Below are 21,171 nucleotides of genomic sequence, written 5' to 3' on the forward strand. Positions count from 1 at the left end.
AGCTCAGGCTTACTACTGGCTAACTCTTACATTTAAATTAACCCATATTTCTGTCTATGTTTTGCCACGTGTGTGAAGGCTTGTTACCTCATTTTCTACATGTTTGTTTGGTGACTGGCTGGCATGTCCCTCAGTCCCTCCTCATCTGAGTTCTCAGTTTGCTTGCTCCACCTAACCTTATCCTGCGTGGCTACTGGCCAAACAGCTTTTATTATTAACCAATGAGAGGACTACATACTCACAGTGTAGAAACAGATCATCCCGCAGCATCCTCCCCCTCCTCTGCATGATTTCCCACGCTCCACCTAGTACTGGCTGTGGGACTGTACATCTGCTCCCATCAGTTGCTGGATGAAGTCTCCCTGATCTCTTTGATGAAGATTCTGCTAGACTCCGATCCCAGAACGCTGCAGGCAAGACAAACTGTAGGTCGAAGATTTTGTCACTAGATTGGTGTCCCAATACCTACACTTGAGGCCTTGCCTGACTACAAAAGATGGCTGGTTCAGGCTCTGTGTCCCCCATATATCAGGAGTCTTTGCTAGGGTTATTCTTGTAGATTCAATGGGGTTTCCACTGCACTAGGTTTCCACTTGTCCCCCAAAGTGCCCCCCAATTCCAGTTGTTTCTGCCAGTATTTTCTCTTTCCCTCCCCTGGTGTCTGACCCCCCTCCTATTCACAACTCCACCTGTCCCGAGTCCACCCTTGAAGAAATCTATTCTGTTTCTGCTTCCCATTGTTTCCCCTTCCCAGAGAGATCTTTGCTGCCCCAGCCCCCTTACACCCTCCTTGTTACTTAGCCTCTCTGGGTCTGTGGACTGTAACACGGTTATCCTTTACTTCATAGCTAATATCCAATTATGAGTGAGTACATACCGTTGTATTTCTGGGTCTGGGTTACCTCACTTAGAATGATATTTTTCTAGTTCCATCCATTTGCCTTCAAATTTCATGATGTCATTGTTTTTAGCAGCCGAGTAATATTCCATGTGTATCATATTATCCATTCTTCGGTTGAGGGACATCTAGGTTGTTTCTGGTTTCTGACTATTATGAATAAAGCTGCTATGAACATAGAGAGCAAATGTCCTTGTAGAAAGGAACATCCTTTGGATATATGCCCAGGAGTGGTATAGTTGGATCTTGAAATAAATTGATTCCTAATTTTCTGAAAAACCACTATGCCCTATTCATTTCCAAAGTGGTTGTACAGGTTTGTACTCTCACCAGCTTTGGAAGAATGTTCCCCTTACTCCACATCCTCTCCAGCATGAGCTGTGACTTGGGTTTTTGATCTTAGCCATTCTGGCAGATGTTAGATGGTATCTCTGAGTCATTTTGATTTGCATTTCCTTGATGGCTAAGGATGCTGAACATTTCTTTAAGTGTTTCTCAGTCATTTGAGATTCCTCTATTGAGAATTCTTTTTAGATCTGTACCCCCTTTTTTAATTGGATTATTTAGTTTGTTGATGTCTACTTTCTTGAGCTCTTTAAATGTTTGTTTTCTTTGAAGCACTATTTTCTTTTCTGCATACTAGGCATTCCTCTCCCTGGTTGGCCACAATTCATTTTGTTGGTTCTTTATTTTTGGAACATTTGGAACCATTTCTAGTTTCTCACTACTGTAAAAAATGTGATGGACAAGCCTGGGATGCAGTCTTTGTGCCCATTATTAATTATCTCAGTAGACGTCAAAGAACTGATGGCCATCTTTTGACTCAGTGGTATTTTTCAAATCTGGGGTCTCTGTCCATCGCGTTCCGGTTCCATGTTGCGTCTACATCATACAAAGTGGATTTGTTTGTCCTTTTCCCTTATTCCTTCCTTCCTTTCTGTTTGATAACAATCTCCTTCACATATTGGCTTATCTAAAATTCTATTCAAAATTCAGGGACTTTGAGGAGAAAACGCAAGTCCAGATCTACTCTTCCATGTGGCAGCAACAGCAGTTCACTCGTAATGTGGGCGAGCGTTAAGTCCTTGGGTCCCCTGTGAGGTTTTCAGTGACCTAGAATGTTTTCCAAAATCTTCAGCTTGAACCTTCATGGTACCTGCCTGCTTCAGAGTGAGAATTTACACACTGTCTCAGTGTATAGCATCCCATGAATGAAATAAGCTGCTTGATAACTAGCATCAACTCAAAGTGACTTGGCTTCAGAGGACATTCTGCAAAATTCCTGCAATGTAAAAGAAAAGTAAAGATAAGAAGCAGAGATGTACCTTAGCAGAGTCTTTTTTTTTTCCAGACAGGGTTTCTCTGTGTTGTTTTGGAGCCTGTCCTGGCTCGGTAGACCAGGCTGGTCTCGAACTCACAGAGATCCACCTGTCTCTGCCTCCCAAGTGCCCTTAGCAGAGTCTTACCTCCCAAGACATAAGCTCTGAGTTCAGTCCCTAGTGCCACATAATACTGGTGTGGTAGCATAAGGCTTTAATCTCAGCACTCCAGTGGTAGAGGCCGGAGGATTAGAAGTTCAAGACCAGCCTGGGATACATATGACCAGGTCTTGGGGGACCTGGAGGTAGGGAACAAACGTGTAAAAACTCAATGCAAGAAAAGAGGTAGACTCATGACTTCTTCAAACAGTATTATTAGATTTTCCCTTCTTTAATATTTATTTAATATTCCATATGTATCTGTTATGCTACATGTTAAGTGAACTACCTGGACCCTAGTACTTTTAGGAATATAAGTCACTAAACGCAGTTAAAATAGTCTCGTTAGCTGCAGAAGCTGACTGTTCTGTGAGTTAATAAAGGCTAGCCATTGTGTATTATGTGCTCTTCTCAACATCTGTAACCAAAATTTTGCAATAGAGTCTTTGAAAACTGATGTAGTGCACCCCTTCATTTTGCAGTTGGGGTCATTAGTATGAGTCATGATGTAAGAATCCATAACTAAACATTACACTGCGTGCCAGCTAACAATTCTGTGTTGGGAAATTAACCACAAACACCAACCTAAAGTTCCCATATCACCCCGTAAGCATCTACGTCTTCCTCAGCCATTAACAGGGTCGAAATGCACTTTTGGAAATGCAGGTCCTCCATGTGGCGGATGGGGTTTCCTTATTGTAATTAGAGCACCAGGAAGGCGTCTCATGGCTCAGAGTGAGGAAATGGGAAGTGGGAGATGACTCAGTAAACATCTGAAGGAATGTTTGCAAAGTGCGATCTTCACGTCCCTGTCCAACTTCACTTCCCGACCTGTTCTCTGCACAGCTGTTCTTAATGACTTGGTATAATAATGCCATTGTCACCGCTGAAGCCTTCATAAAAATATAGCCCAGCGAAGCTCATTGCTGTATGTACCTGCCATAAGGAGACCTCACGTTAAAACATACGTACAAACATACATAATACATATCTGGACTTCACATCAAGAACATTAAACACAGACCTAACCAGGTTTAAGTCTAGGAAATTCTAGTCAAACTTACAAACTGATATAGAGTAAAGATGCACCTTTGGCAGAATTCGGGGTCACACTATTTGTGGTGGATTCTTAGTGAGCAGTGCTCTAGAATTGTATGTACTGTCCGAGCCCTTAACTAGCTCACCGATGCAAACCCTGCTTTATTACCATTGATAATGAACACAGGTGTGTTCATCCTTAGCTCCTCTTCGTGGTTGATGTTTTAACCCAAATATATTGGTGTTTGATAAGCTGGCATCTCTGTAAAATTAGACTATCGCCGGGCGTTGGTGGTGCCCGCCTTTAATCCCAGCACTCGGGAGACAGAGGCAGGCAGATCTCTGTGAGTTCGAGACCAGCCTGGTCTGCAAGAGCTAGTTCCAGAACAGCCTCCAAAGCCACAGAGAAACCCTATCTCGAAAAGCCAAAAAAAACCAAAAAAACAAAAAACAAAAATTAGACTATCACATGTAAGCTCATACGTGGATTGAGAGTCCAGCATAGCTATAAACATATGGCTTGCTCTGTGAAATGTTCTTTTTTTTTTCTTTCCCAGGGAGTTTTGAAGAAATATACAAGAACATATGTCCTGTCCTAGAACTTACTGCCAGACTTTTTTCTTAATTGTGGTTTGAGATTTCAGATCATTAGCTGGACGCATCTGCCTGAGTATGCTTTTCTTTAAGTAAAAGAAAGGAGAAAAACTTTGAAGGCAGATATCCCAAAAATATAATTCAGCATTATTAGTTTTTTTAAGAAAAAAAAACTTTTAATATCCTCAACCCTTAAAGCCAGGCAGAAACTCTCCACACCAGATGCAGTCATTTTTGTTAGTAGCTATGCATTCCTTGTGTGTGGGTGAAAATATGGGATTCATTTTCCTATTTGCTTTATAAGTTTGTATTTGTGAGTGATGCTTATTAAATTTACGTTTTGGGGGAAAGAACTTTAAAAAGCTAGAACTAAGGGATTCATTTTTAAACTCACTGCTGTCATGAACTGACCGGGCAGGACATATAACCCAGTAGTCTCAATTCCTGTATGTAGAAAATGAATGATAAAAGCATCTCACTACCTTGCAAGATTACCAGAAAACTTGGATGAGATAATATATGCGGGAAAGAGTGAAAGCTATTAGAAACACATTTCCTGTGTGGGGTCAAATGAGCTGTGTACTTGATGTGAGAAGCACCAGCTGTCAGGCTCAAACATTTTCCACTCTGTGAGATTATTAACACCCTCAGACTCTTCCCACTGAGTTCCGAGACCCCAAGCCTGTTGGACAGCTGCTTGGTAATGGACGCTCTAAAATTCCTCATGGGCACCTGTGTTTCTGCCTTGTGTTCAGTGCAGTGCCGTCAGTCAGTTAGTGTCCTTTGCCTCCAGCCTGTGTGTCTCTGATGCCACCAGCGTCATCAACAGAGAGGCGTACATAGGTAACCACGCTTGCCCTCAGTCAGATGCACAGGTCTCTCCTGTCTTCCTGCGCAGTCCTCAAGAATCCCAGCTCCTCTTCCTGATTGGCTTGCTGGACACTTTAACAGAGCAGGGGCACCAGCTGGGTGGCTGGGGTGGAGCTGTTCTCATGCTTGGAGGTCCCTGACCCAGGTTGCTGCAGAGAATGCAAGCTGGGTTCTCCAAAGACGACGTCACATCTGACTTTTGAGGGGCTGTGAATTCTAACCCTACCGTGAATGTGACTCTGGATGGGGAGCTGAGGGAACGGAAGGATGGCATCATGACTAGTGACTGGGCAGCTGTATCACTCTGTGGGGTGACAGGACGCTGACTGCCTCACAGAGAGAATGGAAACGGACACATACAGGACCTTTTCTGCTTTTCATTGTATTTATCATTGGGGGCTCTGTGTGTGAGAGGGGGCATGGGCGTGCGTGCTGCACTTCATGTGGAGAGAAGAGAGGAGCTGTGAGGGTGTCTCTCTCCTTCCACCTTCATGCGGGCTCTGGGAATCCTCTGTACTTGCTGTGCTGTTGTGCTGGCCCGTGTCCCAATCAGCAGAGGTCCCAGTGCTCTGGACAGGCGACTGTTGCTCTGGGTTGTATAGCTGCAGAAGGCTATGGCTGTTTTTGACTGTAGTTTCTGTAGCTCTTAGTCTGCCATTCAGCCTGGAAAGGTTCTAGGAAACCTGGTTTACTCAAACAGCCCCCTCCCCTCTAATCCAGTGATGGTTTGAACATGAGCTAACCCTCCAAACCCCAACTCGGCCCCAGAACAAGACTTGAGTCCTGGTAATTGATGTCGTAATCTTGCTGGAGTTGGGGAACGTGCCTTCACGACAGACAACTGTCATTTATTGAGAGAGAGCTGATCTGAGGGGCAGGGCCAAAGCTCCCCACTGGCTTTACCTTCATACTTACTCTGGCTTCCTTCCAACTGTGGTACCATGTAGTAGACTCAAACAAGAGTTACTGTTGGCCACTGTACTTTCTCCGTTACTTAGTTTTCATATGACAGGTGATATACTTGACATTTTTCCCAGGCACAGCCATTAATTCTATGTACATTGACCTGATTTTCAATCTCCCCAAGAATGTAAGATTTATTATTCTCCCTGTCAATAATATCTGACTGATTAGCAGAGAAAAATGGATGGTGTTCTGTGATATCAGGCAACACTGGAAAAGAAGAGTAGATCTGAAAACATTTTTGAAATCAAATCAACAAATAAATGAGTATTGAATTGTCATAATCATGAAATGATTGCTATTTGGGCAGAACTGAGCTTAGCTTTTCTAATTTTCATTTTGCAGATAATAGGACGAGGGAGTTCTATTACTACAGACTGGATTTTGCCCTTCAAGGGAGGACTGACTAATAAGAACATTCGGGAAAAGTAATTAGTGTCTAGCAGTGAAGGAAAAGGCCACAAGCTCTTCATGGATGGATGTCTGAGAAAATGATTAGACTAAAATCAAACTGGAACTCAATTCCATTGTGCCTAGTCAAAAGAAATACTCTATTATTAAGAAAGGGCCAGTCTATATGGAGGCTAGAATAGGGAACCAAAGACACAATGATCACTAGCCCAGCCAGCTGTCGTTTAGAGAGCGATTGACCCTGAGTCATCCAGAAAGTCAGCTCAGTAGACCTTGCTGTGTCCAAGGAAGGCACCTTCAAAATGGTGACAGCAACCATTCTCACAGTCTACACTGGTCACAGGATCTGATTTTAGGTAGTTTTAGTGGTGACAAGACTACAAAACTTAAGGGCTTTTTTTTTCTCTTAAAATCTCAAATTATGTACTAATTAGATATCTACTTTGAAATATTTCTAATTTAGTTAACATATGTAACTCTCTAATGCTAATGTTCATCTATACAACGTGTTTTTAGGACTTACAAAGTGGTACCACCTGGAGAGGCCATCTCTAGCTCATCTTTCTGTAACTTTACCAGGAAGCTCTCCAATGTCAAATTGTAAGAGAAAATAGAAAACTTAGTTTACTGATTGGCTAGTGAAACTCTCTGAAGTTTTATTCTATGAACACATATACCTAACGAGCTGAAATGTAGTAAAAAAAAAATACTAAGGTTAACATGTTAGTTGTGGTAGTTACTTCAAAACAAATCTTTTGAACTAGCTAATCTAAAACAGGTAGGCCAAGAGGTCCTGTTGGATTGTCTCATGGAAACCAAGATCACGCAGGACATGTGAGAGTCATTGGAGATTCAGAACCAGGAGGGGGTAACTAAAGTGAAGCCATGTGTGTGTTAAGCATTCATACGCTTATCTGCACTTACTCTTATTTTTCACTTCTCCAAGAACAGCTTCTCTGTGTCAAACCTTTGTCTCACCATGGAAGTATAAATAGAAATTAAAGTCACTGGAGCTCAAAGTCCAAAATGAAAGACTCTAGCTGGCCCAGCCGGGACAAATGTTCCCTGCTAGTCCATTCTGCTGGCCCAGAGATGATGCTATATGGTCTCCTGCTGAGGCATTGCTAAGGAGACAGAACCATGTGGTGTGGCTGCTTTAAGCAGACACTCTAAACATGTATCCCAACATAATGCTCCCCTAAAATGGAGATTCTGTGTGAAATACAAATGCAAATAAATCAATTATTCGGGCATAGTATATGGTTTTAAATATGAGGGAAAAATAGACATACTATGTTTTTTTCCCTCATTGTAGGAAAAGAACTACATATTATAAAATTGAGTGTGAGCGTGTGTGTGTGTGTGTTTGCGCGAACGTGCGTGCATGCGTGCGTGCACGCGTGCAGGTGCATGTTTAATGGCCTGAAGAAGTTGGCTTTCTCCTTCTAGCACGTGGGTCCTAGGGATCAAACTTATCTAGCTCCTCATTCAGCGCTTCCAGCCATTAAGTCAGGAATCCAGTCCCAGCCTTCAAAGTCCACACGGGACCAGATACTGAGGAACTTAGCAGATGACTTCAAGTGGAAGTCTCATCACTCACCAGAGACACTGAAGAAAAGGGGAGGGATTTGAGGAGCAAATGTTTTCCAAAAGGGAGAGAGAGGAAGTTTGGTTCTAGAGACTTGACACTGATGTTAGACACAAAGACTCACCTTCACTAAATGGCAGCATGGGTCTGTGAAAAGAAGCCAACTCAAGCTCATACCTTTGTCTGAAAGCAGACACACGCTTACCCAGTTCACCAGGAGACCGTGATACCCAGTCATCTCAGCTTGGAAGGATAGTTTTGTAACGTCTTCAGACCTCTGTGATCAGAAGCACAGTTTGAGTGGCAGTGCTGTAGTGAAGTCGAGATGGATTTCTCACCACTCAGAGACAACATGTAGCTTTAACACAATACAAGATCTTACCGGTAGCTCTGCAGACAGTAGATGAAGAGATAGTGAGCATACTGAGCCAGTTTTCAACACAGCAAGCTGGGAGGGATGCTTACACACAACACAGAGATGATAAACCCATCCCAGAGATCAGGTCCTGCTAGAGTCAGCATCTAAGTCAATGTAGGAAATGCAATTACGTGTAAACCCAGAATGGGAGACACTGGCCTTGATAGTAATTTAGGGAGGAAAGTTCTAGGGATTTGGGAACTAGAATATGGTAAGATTACAAACCACAAAACAAAACTATAGGGCTCATGTAATTTTGGTTGAACTTAAGAAAGAATTTGACCTAAACGCTGCACCCTTTAGTGGATGAAGAATTGTTAATTCTTTCCCAGGACCCACACTGATAAAATTCATATCCAGAGAGTGGTAATAAGGAAGTTACGTTATTGAGTTTTTGGTGTTAAGTTCGGTATTTTTCTGCATCTGATACATTTGAAGGAGTAGCACTTACATTCTTGGGTGCTAACTCTGTATCACGCAACCCAAGTTGCACAGACACCACAGACTTGGTCAAAGGCCACTCCCCCCAGTCTGTTGTTCAGTTTAATGGCTAGAACTCTCATTTCATTGAAAATGGCACATTCCTTTAATCCCAGCAGAGGCAGGTAGACCTCTGTGAGTTTGAGACCAGCCTAGTTCCCGGATAGCCAGGGTTGTACAAAGAAACCCTGTCCCAATGCCCCCCCCGCCCCAAAAAGAAAATAGATATTTCTAAATGCTGTTGAATTTTATGTCTACATTGCTAATAGTTCGAGAATTTGGTGTAATTTCCATTTTAGGCAGATTCTAAGCATTTTCTCTTCCTTTAATTATTTAAATAAACAATATTTTCAGATGCAGCCTGGAAAAGCTCCATATTTATTTTTCAATGGAAAGAGGTAATTAATAAAAAAGTCATTGTTTCTCAAATTATGGGTTTAATTCCCCCTGCTAAATTTAGACTTCCTGCAGAATTAACAGACGAGAGTCTAAAGTTAGTCCTTATCAAAATAAAGACTTTGAATGACTAATCTAGAAATAAGTTGCAGCTCCTAAAGGGTGAAAGCACGTAACATCCGCACGCAAATACACAAGAGCGCACATATTGTACCGTAGATTAATGACAGTACATGTAAATCACAGCAACTTACAACCTAAAACTGTTGGCTTTTCAAAGTCTACTTAGCTACATGATATCTATTGGTTATCTAATTACAAGGTTTTTAAATGATTGTATTATAATTAGGAGTGTGCGTGTCTGTGTCTATGTGTGTTATGTGTGGCACACGGTGTGGGTGCCTGTTGGAGGCCAGATCCTTTGGAAATGCAGTAGGTCCAGACAATGTTGGAGCCGTACCCATTTACTAGTAAATTTTCCAAAGACTCCCCTGTGTCCCTGGTTAGCCTGCTTGATTTTTTTCTGAATATTTTTTATTGTCATATTAGACAACAGAATAAATCTCTCGCACCTAAAAGCTCAAGTTTCTAAAAGGAAAATACAGTGATATCTGTGTCGTAGAAAAAAAGCTGACAGCTGTAATAATATCTTTAGCATCCTCAGCATTGATTCATAAGTTATTTCTCTTATTACACAGTGTGCTGGTACCATGGAGCTGTATCTAAGAGTAGCTTTAAACACCAGCTTCTCTCTCTGATCTTACGTTTCTGCTGAGATCCAGAGCGCTTCCTACTGTTTCCTTAGATGAGCCAATAATATTTAATCCAATCAGAAAATTCAATCACAGAGACTTTGAAGCCAAGTGTTCTAGAGTCCCTCTAAATACATATGATGAAATTTTCTTTTTACAGATGCAAGTACTGGCATTATGATGAGAACCTGCTCACTTCCAGCGTCGTCATTGTCTTCCATAATGAAGGATGGTCAACCCTCATGAGGACAGTGCACAGTGTCATCAAAAGGACACCAAGGAAGTATTTAGCAGAAATTGTGCTAATTGATGATTTCAGCAATAAAGGTAATAATGGCTATAGACTTGACAACTTTGGCTATAATTCTGGCTAGAAATTAAGTCAATTATAAGTATTGCTAACATGTTATATCAAAATAATTAAGTTTTTAAAAATGAAGGGGATCTACCGATGTGTTACTATATTGTCACTGTACCAAGCACTATATATGTATGTCATTTTGTTTGGTCCTAACAGTAACTTTTACAATATTGTAATTATCTTTATTTTATACAGGGGGCTCAGAGAAACCTCATGACTTCCCAGCAATCACAGCGGTAGCAATTAACTGCTAGATCCAAATCCATGAGTCTGAGACTCTTCACGCATTGTCAGATGCTCTACCAAGTCTGTGGGACTTGGATGTCACAAAAAAAAAAAAAAAAGAGCTATAGGGATAACTCACTGAAAGACTGAAAAACAGGATCATGTATATTTTGCAATGTCACCTGAAGTTCTAGCCATAGCTCTCAGACTGAAACCCATGAACCTACAGTAGTCAGACTTGATTTTACCCTTGAACAACGACGCAAATTTTGAATTTGGCCTGAAAATGGGAGTGTGTTAGTTACTTTTCCAGTCGCTGTGACAAAGCACCCGACGAAGGTGCCTTAAGAACAGGGTCATTTTGGATCAGAATTTGAGAAAAAGGACGGAGATAAATGTTGGTGTTCCGCCCATTTTCTCCTTTTATTCGGTCAAGGACCCACATGGTGGGATGCTGCCTCCTGCATTCAGAGCTGGATCACATGGGAAACTCTTTTGTCCATTCATCTTTACTTGCAAACGTTCATTGCAATGGTCTGGTTAGAGGCTTCTGGTGTCTGCTACACCATTGGTGCTGGGACCTCTCTGGGACTCCTCTTGGTTATCCTGCTATTGCCCTGAGTCATGGAGATCCTGCAGCTTTGGGTCTACAGGTCTGGTCCCATGAAGGTTTTTTTGTTTTGTTTTGTTTTATGTTTTTAAGAGGAGAAAGAGAGAACGTGTGGGGACCCTTGTACCCCAAGCTAGCCTTGAATTCTCTGTGTAGCTGAGGATAACCTTCCTGTTCCTACCTTCATGCCTCCGCCTCCCGAGCACGGTCATCACAGCCTGCACCTGGCTAGCTCTTCGTGCTTTTAAAGGAAGCGGTTACAGGCAAGTGTTGCATCATCTTGGTTCAGCATAGCAAGAGAGTGATCAAGTGGTGTTTTTCGAGAGAAGTGAATTTATTGTTAAAGTTAATTGTGAATAATTTCTTTCAGTACGTTATTTTCCGCTAAATACATAGTCTTAGTTACAGAAATAGGAGATCTTGTCGTAGCCCAGATCCTAAGTCAACATGCAAATGAAAATGGCCTGTTGCTTCTTCAATGCAAATCTGCATGTTTATTTATTTCTGCTTGTCACGAAACAGTTGATGTGTTTTGAACTGACTGAAGAGCTCAACTACTCAGTAAGAACATTCGACAAACGAGATTCACATTTTTCTGTATAAGGCGTGACCACCAAATCTGATGTTAGGGTTGAAGATGGGACATTGGGCGCCATGAAAATACCTTTCAGAATAGCTTCCTAAATCGAGCTTCCTCCAGAGTGCAATTCAAAACTCTCCAAGTCTGGGCAAACTTTTGCTGCTTTTTCAAGGACGTGACCAGAATGTTAATGTGCTCACAATTGCTAGCACTAGAAAAAAAGGAAAATTAATTATTTATTTCCTTCTCTCACTTTTTTTGCAGCTGATAGCTTCTTTCAATTAATAATTTTTAATCACTCTAGATGTATAGCTTTAAATTTTCAGTAAATTAAATATATTGAACTGAGATTTCTTACCTTGGCTGCAGTTTTCTATGACAGAAATGCTTTTATCAAAAATATGCCTTTTTTGCCAGGGTGGTGGTGGTACACGCCTTTAATCCCAGCACTCAGGAGGCAGAGGCAGGCAGATAGATAGGTCTCTGTGAGTTTGAAACCAGCCTGGTCTACAAAGCTATTTCCAGGACAAGCTCCAAAGCCACAGAGAAACCCTGTCTTGAAACCCATGAACTTACACACAGGCAAGCAAACACTCCTACAGTAATTTTTAAGTCTATAAAAAAATCTCAATCTACAAAAATACTTTCTAAACTCTCCTGCCTTGGTAATGATTGTGGGAACTTTATTATTAATATTTAACCCACATTATAAAAGGAATAGATACTTACCATCCTGAAATAACTTTTTGGCCCCAAAACGGAAGGGGACCCTGCTGCCTGAGGTGTCTGTGGATCTCACTCTTCTCTAGCTGTTAGTGTGTCTCATAACTCTGACACTCAGGCAGGCCCTGTTTACCTCACAGTAGCTGGAAGCTTAAACTCTCCTGGAACTGGAGTTCAGAAGGTCCGTAATTAGTGTTCCCAGTCTCAAAACAACATTAAGATCTTCTGCTGCTAACTTCAGGAAAATTGTAGTATTTGGTTAATCAGGCCTGAATAAAAACTTGGCTTGCATCTTGCCCCAATAAAAAGTAAACCTTGAAGTTATGATTTTTATTTTAGAGGCAAAAATAATACAAAATCCCTTAAAGGATCTTACTACTCCTTTTTTTTGAGATGTATTTATTATAAATACAGTTTCTGCCTGCGTGTATGCCTTGCGGTTCAGAAGAGGGCACCAGATCTCATTACAGATACGGTTGTGAGCCACCTGGTGGCTGCTGGGAATTGAACTCAGGACCTCTGGAAGAGCAGCCAATGTTCTTAACCGCTGAGCCCTCTCTCCAGCCCCATAACTACTCTTCATAACCATTAGACATCCGGAAATGACCGTGTTCTCTCTTAGCCAGATTTGGGGCCTTTAAAAGATCAGGCTCCTCCCCCACGCTGTGTGTCTTCGGAGGAGGCTAAAGCAGTGGCGTCAGATGGAACAGCCCCCAGCCGCTTAAGGGTCTGAAGCAGCCCAGGGTTTTCTCTGTCCTGCCTTAGAGTTCTGCTGCAGCTCGGTCCTACATTAGGGTCTCCATAAGGTTTTCTCAGTCCTACACTAGGGTCTGCAGCAGCCCAGGGTTTCCCATCCCACTGGATCTGGTTCCGGGCATCCCTGTCTCTGCTTCTCACATGACACACCTACACAGTAGCGTCATCTGGAGAAAGCAGCAGACGGGAACACTAGTGGACTTACGGCTACTGCTCACAAGCGACCCACGGTCTTTCTGCACGAGCCCGGGCCATGGACTGTTACAAACCCAGCCTGGCCTACCCGGTTTGTAAAAAGGCAATATTCACCTAGAAAGTGGCAGAGGGTGCTTTGAGGTCCAAATACAGTCAGTCTAGCACAGTGTGAGATCTCAAAGAAGTCGTTTGTCTTGATTGAGAGTCTAAATTTGAAAGAACAGGTCACTCACTTCTGTACAGTAAGATGGATTTAAGTTTATGTTTTTAAGAAACATGTTCCAAAGACAGCCCTAATGGAATTACGAAAGACTGCAGGGAATAGTAACATAGGACTGTACCAAGCCTTGAAAGAAAGACAAGACTTCTTTTACAAAGAAAAAAACAACCGATTTTGAAAGGGAAAATCCCCAGGTGGTGTCAATGTATGCCTTAAATCTCAGCACTCAGGAGGCAGAGATCAGTCTGGCCTACAGATAGAGTTCTAGGACAGCCAGCGCTATAAAGAGAAACCCTGCCTCAAAAAAAAAAAAAAAAAAAAACCACACACACACAAAAAGGGAAATTACTAAATATTTTGGCAAGAAAATATACTTAAGCATGAAAAATTTATGTGTAAGATTCATTAAAAGTTGGTGCCAAAGTGTGTGTGTGTGTGACATCTTAATTCTGAAAACCCACATGGGTGGGTATCTTGTTGGTAATAAACTCCCTGGTGTGGTGATGCCCATCTCTATTAGCAGTGCTTAGGAGGCCGAGGCTGGGGGATCAAGGGTTTGAGTTGAGCTGTGGAGGGATGAGCACTGGCTGTACTTCCGGAGGGTTACAGCTTGATTCCCGGCAACCACATGGCTCCCAGCCACTTGTAACTCCCGTCCTGAGGGATAAGGTGCTGTCTTCTGACCTACAAGCGAGTTCCAGGACACCCAAGCTTTACAGAAAAACCCTGTCTCAAAAAAAGGAAAAAAAAATAGTTCCGGGCCAGCCTCAGCTACATAGTGAATTTGAGGCCAGCCTTGGCTATATGACCTCTATCTTGAAACAAACAGAAACGTTTTAAAAGTCTCCTAAAACAAGCAAACTATTAAATAGATGGTTTAGCATATTCATTTACCACCAGCTCATATCTTAATACAGCATTTTTTTTGTACTGATGAGCCAGATTTTTTAACAATTTTTAGGACAATTTCTGCGTCCTTGGGAAGCATCTCAGCAGGATCGGGAGCTTGTTCTAGCTGGCGAGCCAATTTCCTGGCCTCACAGTGGTAAACAAAAGCTGTTATTTTCCAATGGGAAGCCAAGGTGCAAACTTTGCCAGTTGTGCCTGGGTTTCATAGCCTAGAATTTACTCTACTAAATTACAAACATATATGTGTATGTAATTATCATAATTGTAATTTAATTATACACATACGTGTAATGTTAAGCTACAGACGAAAACGGGTCTTGTGATTGTTGCAGGCCAACGTGGTGGCTAGCCTTAGTCACGGCAAGACTGCAGTTTTCAGTACCTATTTTGGTGGGAGAACGGTGACCCAGAAACAGAGCGTTCAACAGCCTATGCTCCGTGTAGACTCCAGGCAGTCATAACAGAACCACCCCTTCTTTTTATTTTATTTATTTATTTATTTATTTATTTATTTAGTTAGTTAGTTAGTTAGTTAGTTAGTTAGTTTGGTTTCTCCGTGTAGCCCTGGCTGTCCTGGAACTCACTCTGTAGACTAGGGCTGTCCTCAAACTCGCAGAGATCCTCCTGCCTCTGCCTCTCAAGTGCTGGGATTAAAGGCGTGCGCCACCACCACCCAGCTGAATCACTTCTTTCAAATGCAAAATGCTGTATATTTTTTCTCTTTAAGTTTTGCATCTGACATTTGTAAATTTTAATATTCCTTCCATCTTTCCAGGGTTGCTTGGTAATTTTTATGCTACCCAATCCTCTGTGGATATATTAAACTTCCATCTTAACCTGTAACACATTTTGCCTTCCGTCTTCCTTTGGTGTGATGTCAGAGGACTGAACCCAGGCCTCATTAACACTGCACGCGTGTTTTACCACTGACCTGCACCCGAAGCCCTTACCTTCCATCGTAACTGGTTCATGGTTGGTCTGATTCATGTAAGATTAGTGACTGCACAGCATGTCTGTACCCAATCTTTATTTCTCGAGAGAGGAAAAAAAAAGTCCCTATGTAAAAGTCTACAATATTGGCTATGGCTTTTTTTTTTTAATTCACAGAGCACTTAAAAGGAAAACTGGATGACTACATAAAACAGTGGAATGGCCTCGTAAAGGTGTTTCGAAATGAGAGAAGAGAGGGTTTGATTCAAGCTCGAAGCATTGGTGCGCAGAAGGCTAAACTTGGACAGGTAGGAAGTGGGTACCCTTTACGGTGCCAGCACGTCTTTGTTTTTGAATTATCCTTCAGTTCTGTTTTGGTTCTGTTTTATGAAATGAGAATGTTGGTTTGAACGGATAAGTTATATGGCAAAATTGACTAAGATGCTAATTTGCATTAGCATGTAATTTTGGACTGTGTGTGATATATGATGTACCACGTGTGAGGACTATTCTTTCACCTGCCTCTTTTTTTTAAGGTTTTGGTATACCTTGATGCCCACTGTGAGGTGGCAGTTAACTGGTATGCGCCACTTGTAGCTCCCATATCTAAGGACAGGTAACATCACCTTGCTTTTTTTTCTTTCCTAGTTGAACAGTAAACCTTGTCCTAGAAGGACAAACACTATTCTCCTCTGTCATTCCCCATTCCATCTAGTTTGCCAGGTGTTGTGTGAGACATGTTTTCCTTGAGCTGTTTGCCCCCTGGGTGGAGCTAGATGGATGCTTTGGGCTATGCAGATGTAGCCAGCCTGTATTTGGAAAAGCTAGTGTCCCCTTGCACAGTTGTCTTGGTATTCTGTTGAGACTTTCTCAAAGAGTAGTGTCAATTCCTCCCTTAAAGCTGAATAAAGGCTCTGAAAATTTGAAGAAGCATGCCTTAAAATTAAACCTTGAGACTTCTTATGGCCTATTAAATGATTACATGATTAAATGATTTAGATGATAAGGGCCCGCTATTACTAAGTTCAAGTCTTCCGGTTCCTATGAAAACCTCCAGTTAGAAATAGGCAACCGCCGGGTGGTGGTGGCGCACGCCTTTAATCCCAGCACTCGGGAGGCAGAGGCGGGCGGATCTCTGTGAGTTCGAGGCTGAGCTGGACCGATAGCCTCCAAAAGAATACAGAGAAACCCTGTCTCGTAAAAACCAAAAAAAGAAAAAAAGAAAAAAAAAAGAAAAAGAAATAGGCAACCATGGAAGACAGCCATCACCATTAATATACAGAAATATCTAAAACACCAAAAGACAGCATCAGTCCCTAGCTCCAAAAGCTTTTGTAACTTCCTATCCAGAATTCTAGTTGACAGTCTAGGTGAATGCAGCATATTCTTGTGGCAAAAAGCATGGGTCAGAGGAAGAATTAATTGGGAGACTTCTCATCAGATTGAAAGGGAAGGCCCATCATAAACACTACTCAAAGCGCTGTCTGGCTTAATCGCCACAGCAGCCCTAACAGGTAGAGATGATTAGCTACACTTTGCAAAAACAGTACTAAGCCTAAGAAAAAATGAATTTGCCACATGTGATATTTAATAGACTGTTAGACAGATCTCAGTGTTCCATTACATTTTCGCACTTATTTTAAATTGTGAAAAGAACGTGGCGAGAGGAAAGATAACTAACCAGGTAGCCAGCCACTGTCTCCAGGGCAATGTGGAAGTCTTCCCAGCATCAAGGCTTCCGAAGGTTCCAGTGGGGACTCTGTGTATCACACGGTGGCCCTCCTGGGAGCTCATGTTCAGGAGAGAAGGAAGCTCTCTTCTAGAATCCACTTCCCACAGATTTTTGTTTCTCTGTGCTCTCCATTTTGGGAGGCCCATTCTCAACCCTTTCTGTTACGATGAGCAGAGTTCTGGGTCATCATAACAGCAGCTCCACATCCAATTGGTTACTCAGTGCTAGCATTTTACAAAACCCAAATGCAAGGATTTTTTTTCCCTTCTATCCTCCATATTCTTAGTTTATTCCTTAAATTCCTTAACAGATACTATAGCATCTTTCTTGGCTTTCTTTTTTTTTTTAATGAAATAAAATACAGAAGGTGAGGTTTTAGTTTGGTTAAGGGAGTTGTTTTGCTTTGTAATTAAAGGAGGGAAGGAAATTACATGAAAGCAGAGAAGGACATGTTCATAATAACTGCTTCCAAAGAATCAGCGAAAAGTTGAAGGAAGCTGTCCATGGGTGTGCACACGCAAAACCTTAGAGACATTTTCAGCGGGGGACACAGAAAATAACAGGCAGAAAAATCTCATCAACGCTGCAGAGTTACTATGAGAGCCGCCAGTAACACCAAGTAGAAGAGAGAAAACGCTTAGCAAACTCAGTGGCGTGGCTCTTGGCCCCAGGTTGGACAGCTCGGATAAACTCCCTTCCCGTATGCTGACACGGGCCTTGGCTTTCCCGAGACCTTATTTTACTCTATGCCCCCAGTTAGAAAATAGTTTCCTAATGCAAAGTGAAACCAGCTACAGAAGTTAGGCATGCTGTACTAGTCAGTGTGGGGTTCTTAAATGCGTTTTCATTTTCTGTAAATGTTTCAGAGCAACATGTACTGTGCCTCTAATAGATTACATAAACGGGAATGATTATTCCATTGAACCACAGCAAGGTGGGGATGAAGATGGTTTTGCCAGAGGGGCCTGGGACTGGAGTATGCTATGGAAACGTATTCCACTAAACCACAAGGAAAAGGCCAAAAGAAAACATAAAACTGAACCTTATCGGTAAAGATTATTACTTTATTTTTTTATGTTGAATGTTTACCTGAGTCCTTTTTTTTCCTTTCCCTATGAACTCGTAAAAATATGTGGGTCCATACATACGTTTCCATTTGATCTTGCTGCGTCATCATTACAACACAGAACCATTTGCACTGTGCCGATTATAGATGTCATAAATGGCAACACATATGAAATTATACCCCAAGGGGGCGGTGATGAAGATGGGTATGCTCGAGGTGCATGGGATTGGAGTATGCTCTGGAAACGGGTGCCTCTGACCTCTCGCGAGAAGAGACTGAGAAAGACAAAAACTGAACCGTATCGGTAATCACTAAATCCCTTACCTACCTCCTCCCTTTTCTCTGGTTGCTGCTAATCTATTAACCGCTTGCCACGCTGAAAACTCGCTGCAAGAACTGGAGCCGTCGCCTCAGTCCTGACAGCTTCAAGGCTTTGAATTCACATTGGCTCCTGTAACAGCTTTTACCCTAAATGCAAGCCCCACTAATGTGAATTATGCTCTTTCATTGGGGAAAGGATGTGAAAGGCGCTAGTAACTTGAAGCATTAGCAGGAAAGAAGGAAACAGCCTTTTCCTGCTGGCCGAGGAGACCAAACGGCAGAGTGTATTCTATCCATTAATATGCAGACTGCTGATAGCTCAGGACTTGTGATTTGCACCTTGAAGTCTTGGGTGCAGTCTTGGCAGTGAACGACACTAGCAAGAGATTTTCAGGTTCTCCCTTTTGTTTTATATGCTAAAGCTCTGATGCAAATTTTGTATCAATGAAATGTGATGAATACTAATACACGACTTGAGAAAACGTGTAGAATCCTTTGTTGCTTGGTTCTCAAAACAATGTTTGATTAGGAGAAAATTCCATCCTCAAATCAGCTTCTGTCCCTTCTTGCGGATCCTTCAAATAGAAGGATTGATTGTACTATCTTTTAATTGGAACGTGTACAGTCTTTCAAAAAGTGACCCCCAAATGAAATGCCAATGTAATCACGTCCATTGTATGTTTACTATTTATTTATTTATTTTCTTTGCCCCATGGTTCTGCTTTTATTCTTTCTCCCTGTCACACTGCTCATGTCAGACCTTGGTGAAGTGCTTTCCTGTCGTGGATTTGGACGTGTTGTGATCAGGACACTGAATGGCAAACATGAGGAAATTACAGGGCTTCAGGCTTTTCCGGGACAGCTTCCAAATTCTCATTCAAAAACTTAAGGTTCAGGATGATGCAGGAATCTGTTGCTGACCTGCTTAAGCTCACAGATCACCTAGGAGACAAAGCAAGGGTTCCTGTATGTCCAACCGTTCCTTCCAGAAAGGCATGTTTTAAAAAAGTCAACTAGGAAAATTTGCAGGGGGTCAGTTTAGTTGGCTAAGTTATGAATATGTAAAAGCAGCGTCTTCAAGTATGTGTGGAGACGAATGGGATGTGTTAGAACAACAAGGTACAATCATAGCGAGACAATATTAAATGGCAGCCAAGTAAATGTGACCTTGAAAGTGTAACCACAGTGTACCAGCTTAGTGATTTAGGCAGCGTGTTTTAAGAAAGGCATAAGTGAACAGCTCTTGGTGGGATTTTCTGTACTAAAAATATTAACCTGACTCATTATCTGTTCAACATATGTTTGTTGGCTGTTGACTCTGCACGAGCCACTATTTTAGAGGACAATGACCTTTTCAAAATATGTTCCCTTGTTGACATGGCGACACCTGCTGTTAATCCCAGCACCAGGAAAGCAGAGGCAGGTGGGCCCTTGTTAGGCCAGGGTTAGCTGGGTCTACACAGCAAGTTTCTGGTCAAGCAAAACAATATAGTGAGTCCCCGTGTCAAAACTAAACATACAAATAGTTAAGTATGTGCTTGTGGAATTTATACTGTAGTGAGTGGTACACAAATTGCACACACACCCACACACACACACATTTTCAAGGCGGAATCAGTGGGAATCGGTGATAGACAAATGTTAGTGTGAATGAGGAAGAAGGAATTGTAGCAGTATCGAGTTCCCAAATGCTTAAGAATCATAACACATTAAGTAGTAAGAAGGACTGCCCGGAATTCGGTGAAAGTATTCTGCCATCATTTCTTCCATAGCGGAAGTGGCTGGAAAAGTTACAGGATGTTTTTTTTCTCTTTCTCCTAAAATGCCCTGAACTTAAGAGCTGTGCAAGAAGTCCATGGGGCGCTCTCTGGTACTCTCACCCCCTGGCACAGTGAAAGCTGATGCCCCATGCCCTGTTTCTTATGTCATTCCGGCACTACCTTTGCAAACTCGGGATGAGCCACGCTGTTCTTAGGTGATTTACACCATTATTTGGCGAGGCCTTGAGCTATAAAATTAAAAGATGGCAGACTGCTTCCATGGTGTATAGTTTCTCTCGTCCCAGAACGACTCGTAAATCATTGAAGGAGCAATCAATAGACAATGTCCAGATGGTTCTGTGTTTCGGGAGAGAAAGAGAAATTTTTATCTTAATTACAAAGAAATGCTTAAATCAACAAAAGAACCAAGGCGCCCTCTAGTGGTGAAACAACACCGTAGTGTAAAGAAGTTTTTCAGAAGTTTTGGTAAATTTACACAGACCACATTCTTTTATGAAGGATTTACAGTTTCTTAATGTTTGGCCATCAGTCTTGTCTGTCCTGTGCATTCTTGAGCTGTGTTCCCAAAGGCTGTCTGTCTGTGGGTGAAGGGAGAGTGGAGCTTTGTTTCTATAGTTACTGCATCCGTGTCTTTTCTCAGGTCTCCAGCGATGGCTGGTGGATTATTTGCCATTGAGAGAGAGTTCTTCTTCGAACTGGGTCTCTATGATCCTGGTCTCCAGATTTGGGGTGGCGAGAACTTTGAAATCTCATACAAGGTAACATTTCACTCAAACAGATGCTGTTTTCTAACCAGGTTTTGGGGCGAGTTGTTTGTTGCCAGTGGTGGGGAAGCTGGGGGAGAGAGTGGTGGGGTCTATGTCTGTGTCTGTGTAG

General features: G+C 42.1%; 1 protein-coding gene across 2 annotated transcripts in view; it reads left to right on the forward strand.

Annotated features, from left to right (window-relative positions):
• Galnt7 (polypeptide N-acetylgalactosaminyltransferase 7) overlaps positions 1 to 21,171 on the forward strand; it is a 120,286-nt gene that overhangs the window by 83,254 nt on the left and 15,861 nt on the right. Inside the window, exons 3-7 of one of the 2 annotated variants that reach the window (XM_005075156.4) lie at positions 10,047 to 10,213; positions 15,573 to 15,703; positions 15,932 to 16,011; positions 17,994 to 18,176; positions 20,936 to 21,053. In XM_005075156.4, the coding sequence (XP_005075213.1) occupies positions 10,047 to 10,213; positions 15,573 to 15,703; positions 15,932 to 16,011; positions 17,994 to 18,176; positions 20,936 to 21,053 (679 nt within the window). Of the gene's footprint in view, positions 1 to 10,046; positions 10,214 to 15,572; positions 15,704 to 15,931; positions 16,012 to 17,993; positions 18,177 to 18,314; positions 18,498 to 20,935; positions 21,054 to 21,171 lie in introns of both variants that reach the window. The other variant, XM_005075155.4, reaches the window with a different exon arrangement.

This window comes from Mesocricetus auratus, unplaced genomic scaffold (genome assembly GCF_017639785.1).
Source record: "Mesocricetus auratus isolate SY011 unplaced genomic scaffold, BCM_Maur_2.0 Super-Scaffold_6731, whole genome shotgun sequence".
Lineage (NCBI taxonomy): Eukaryota > Metazoa > Chordata > Mammalia > Rodentia > Cricetidae > Mesocricetus > Mesocricetus auratus.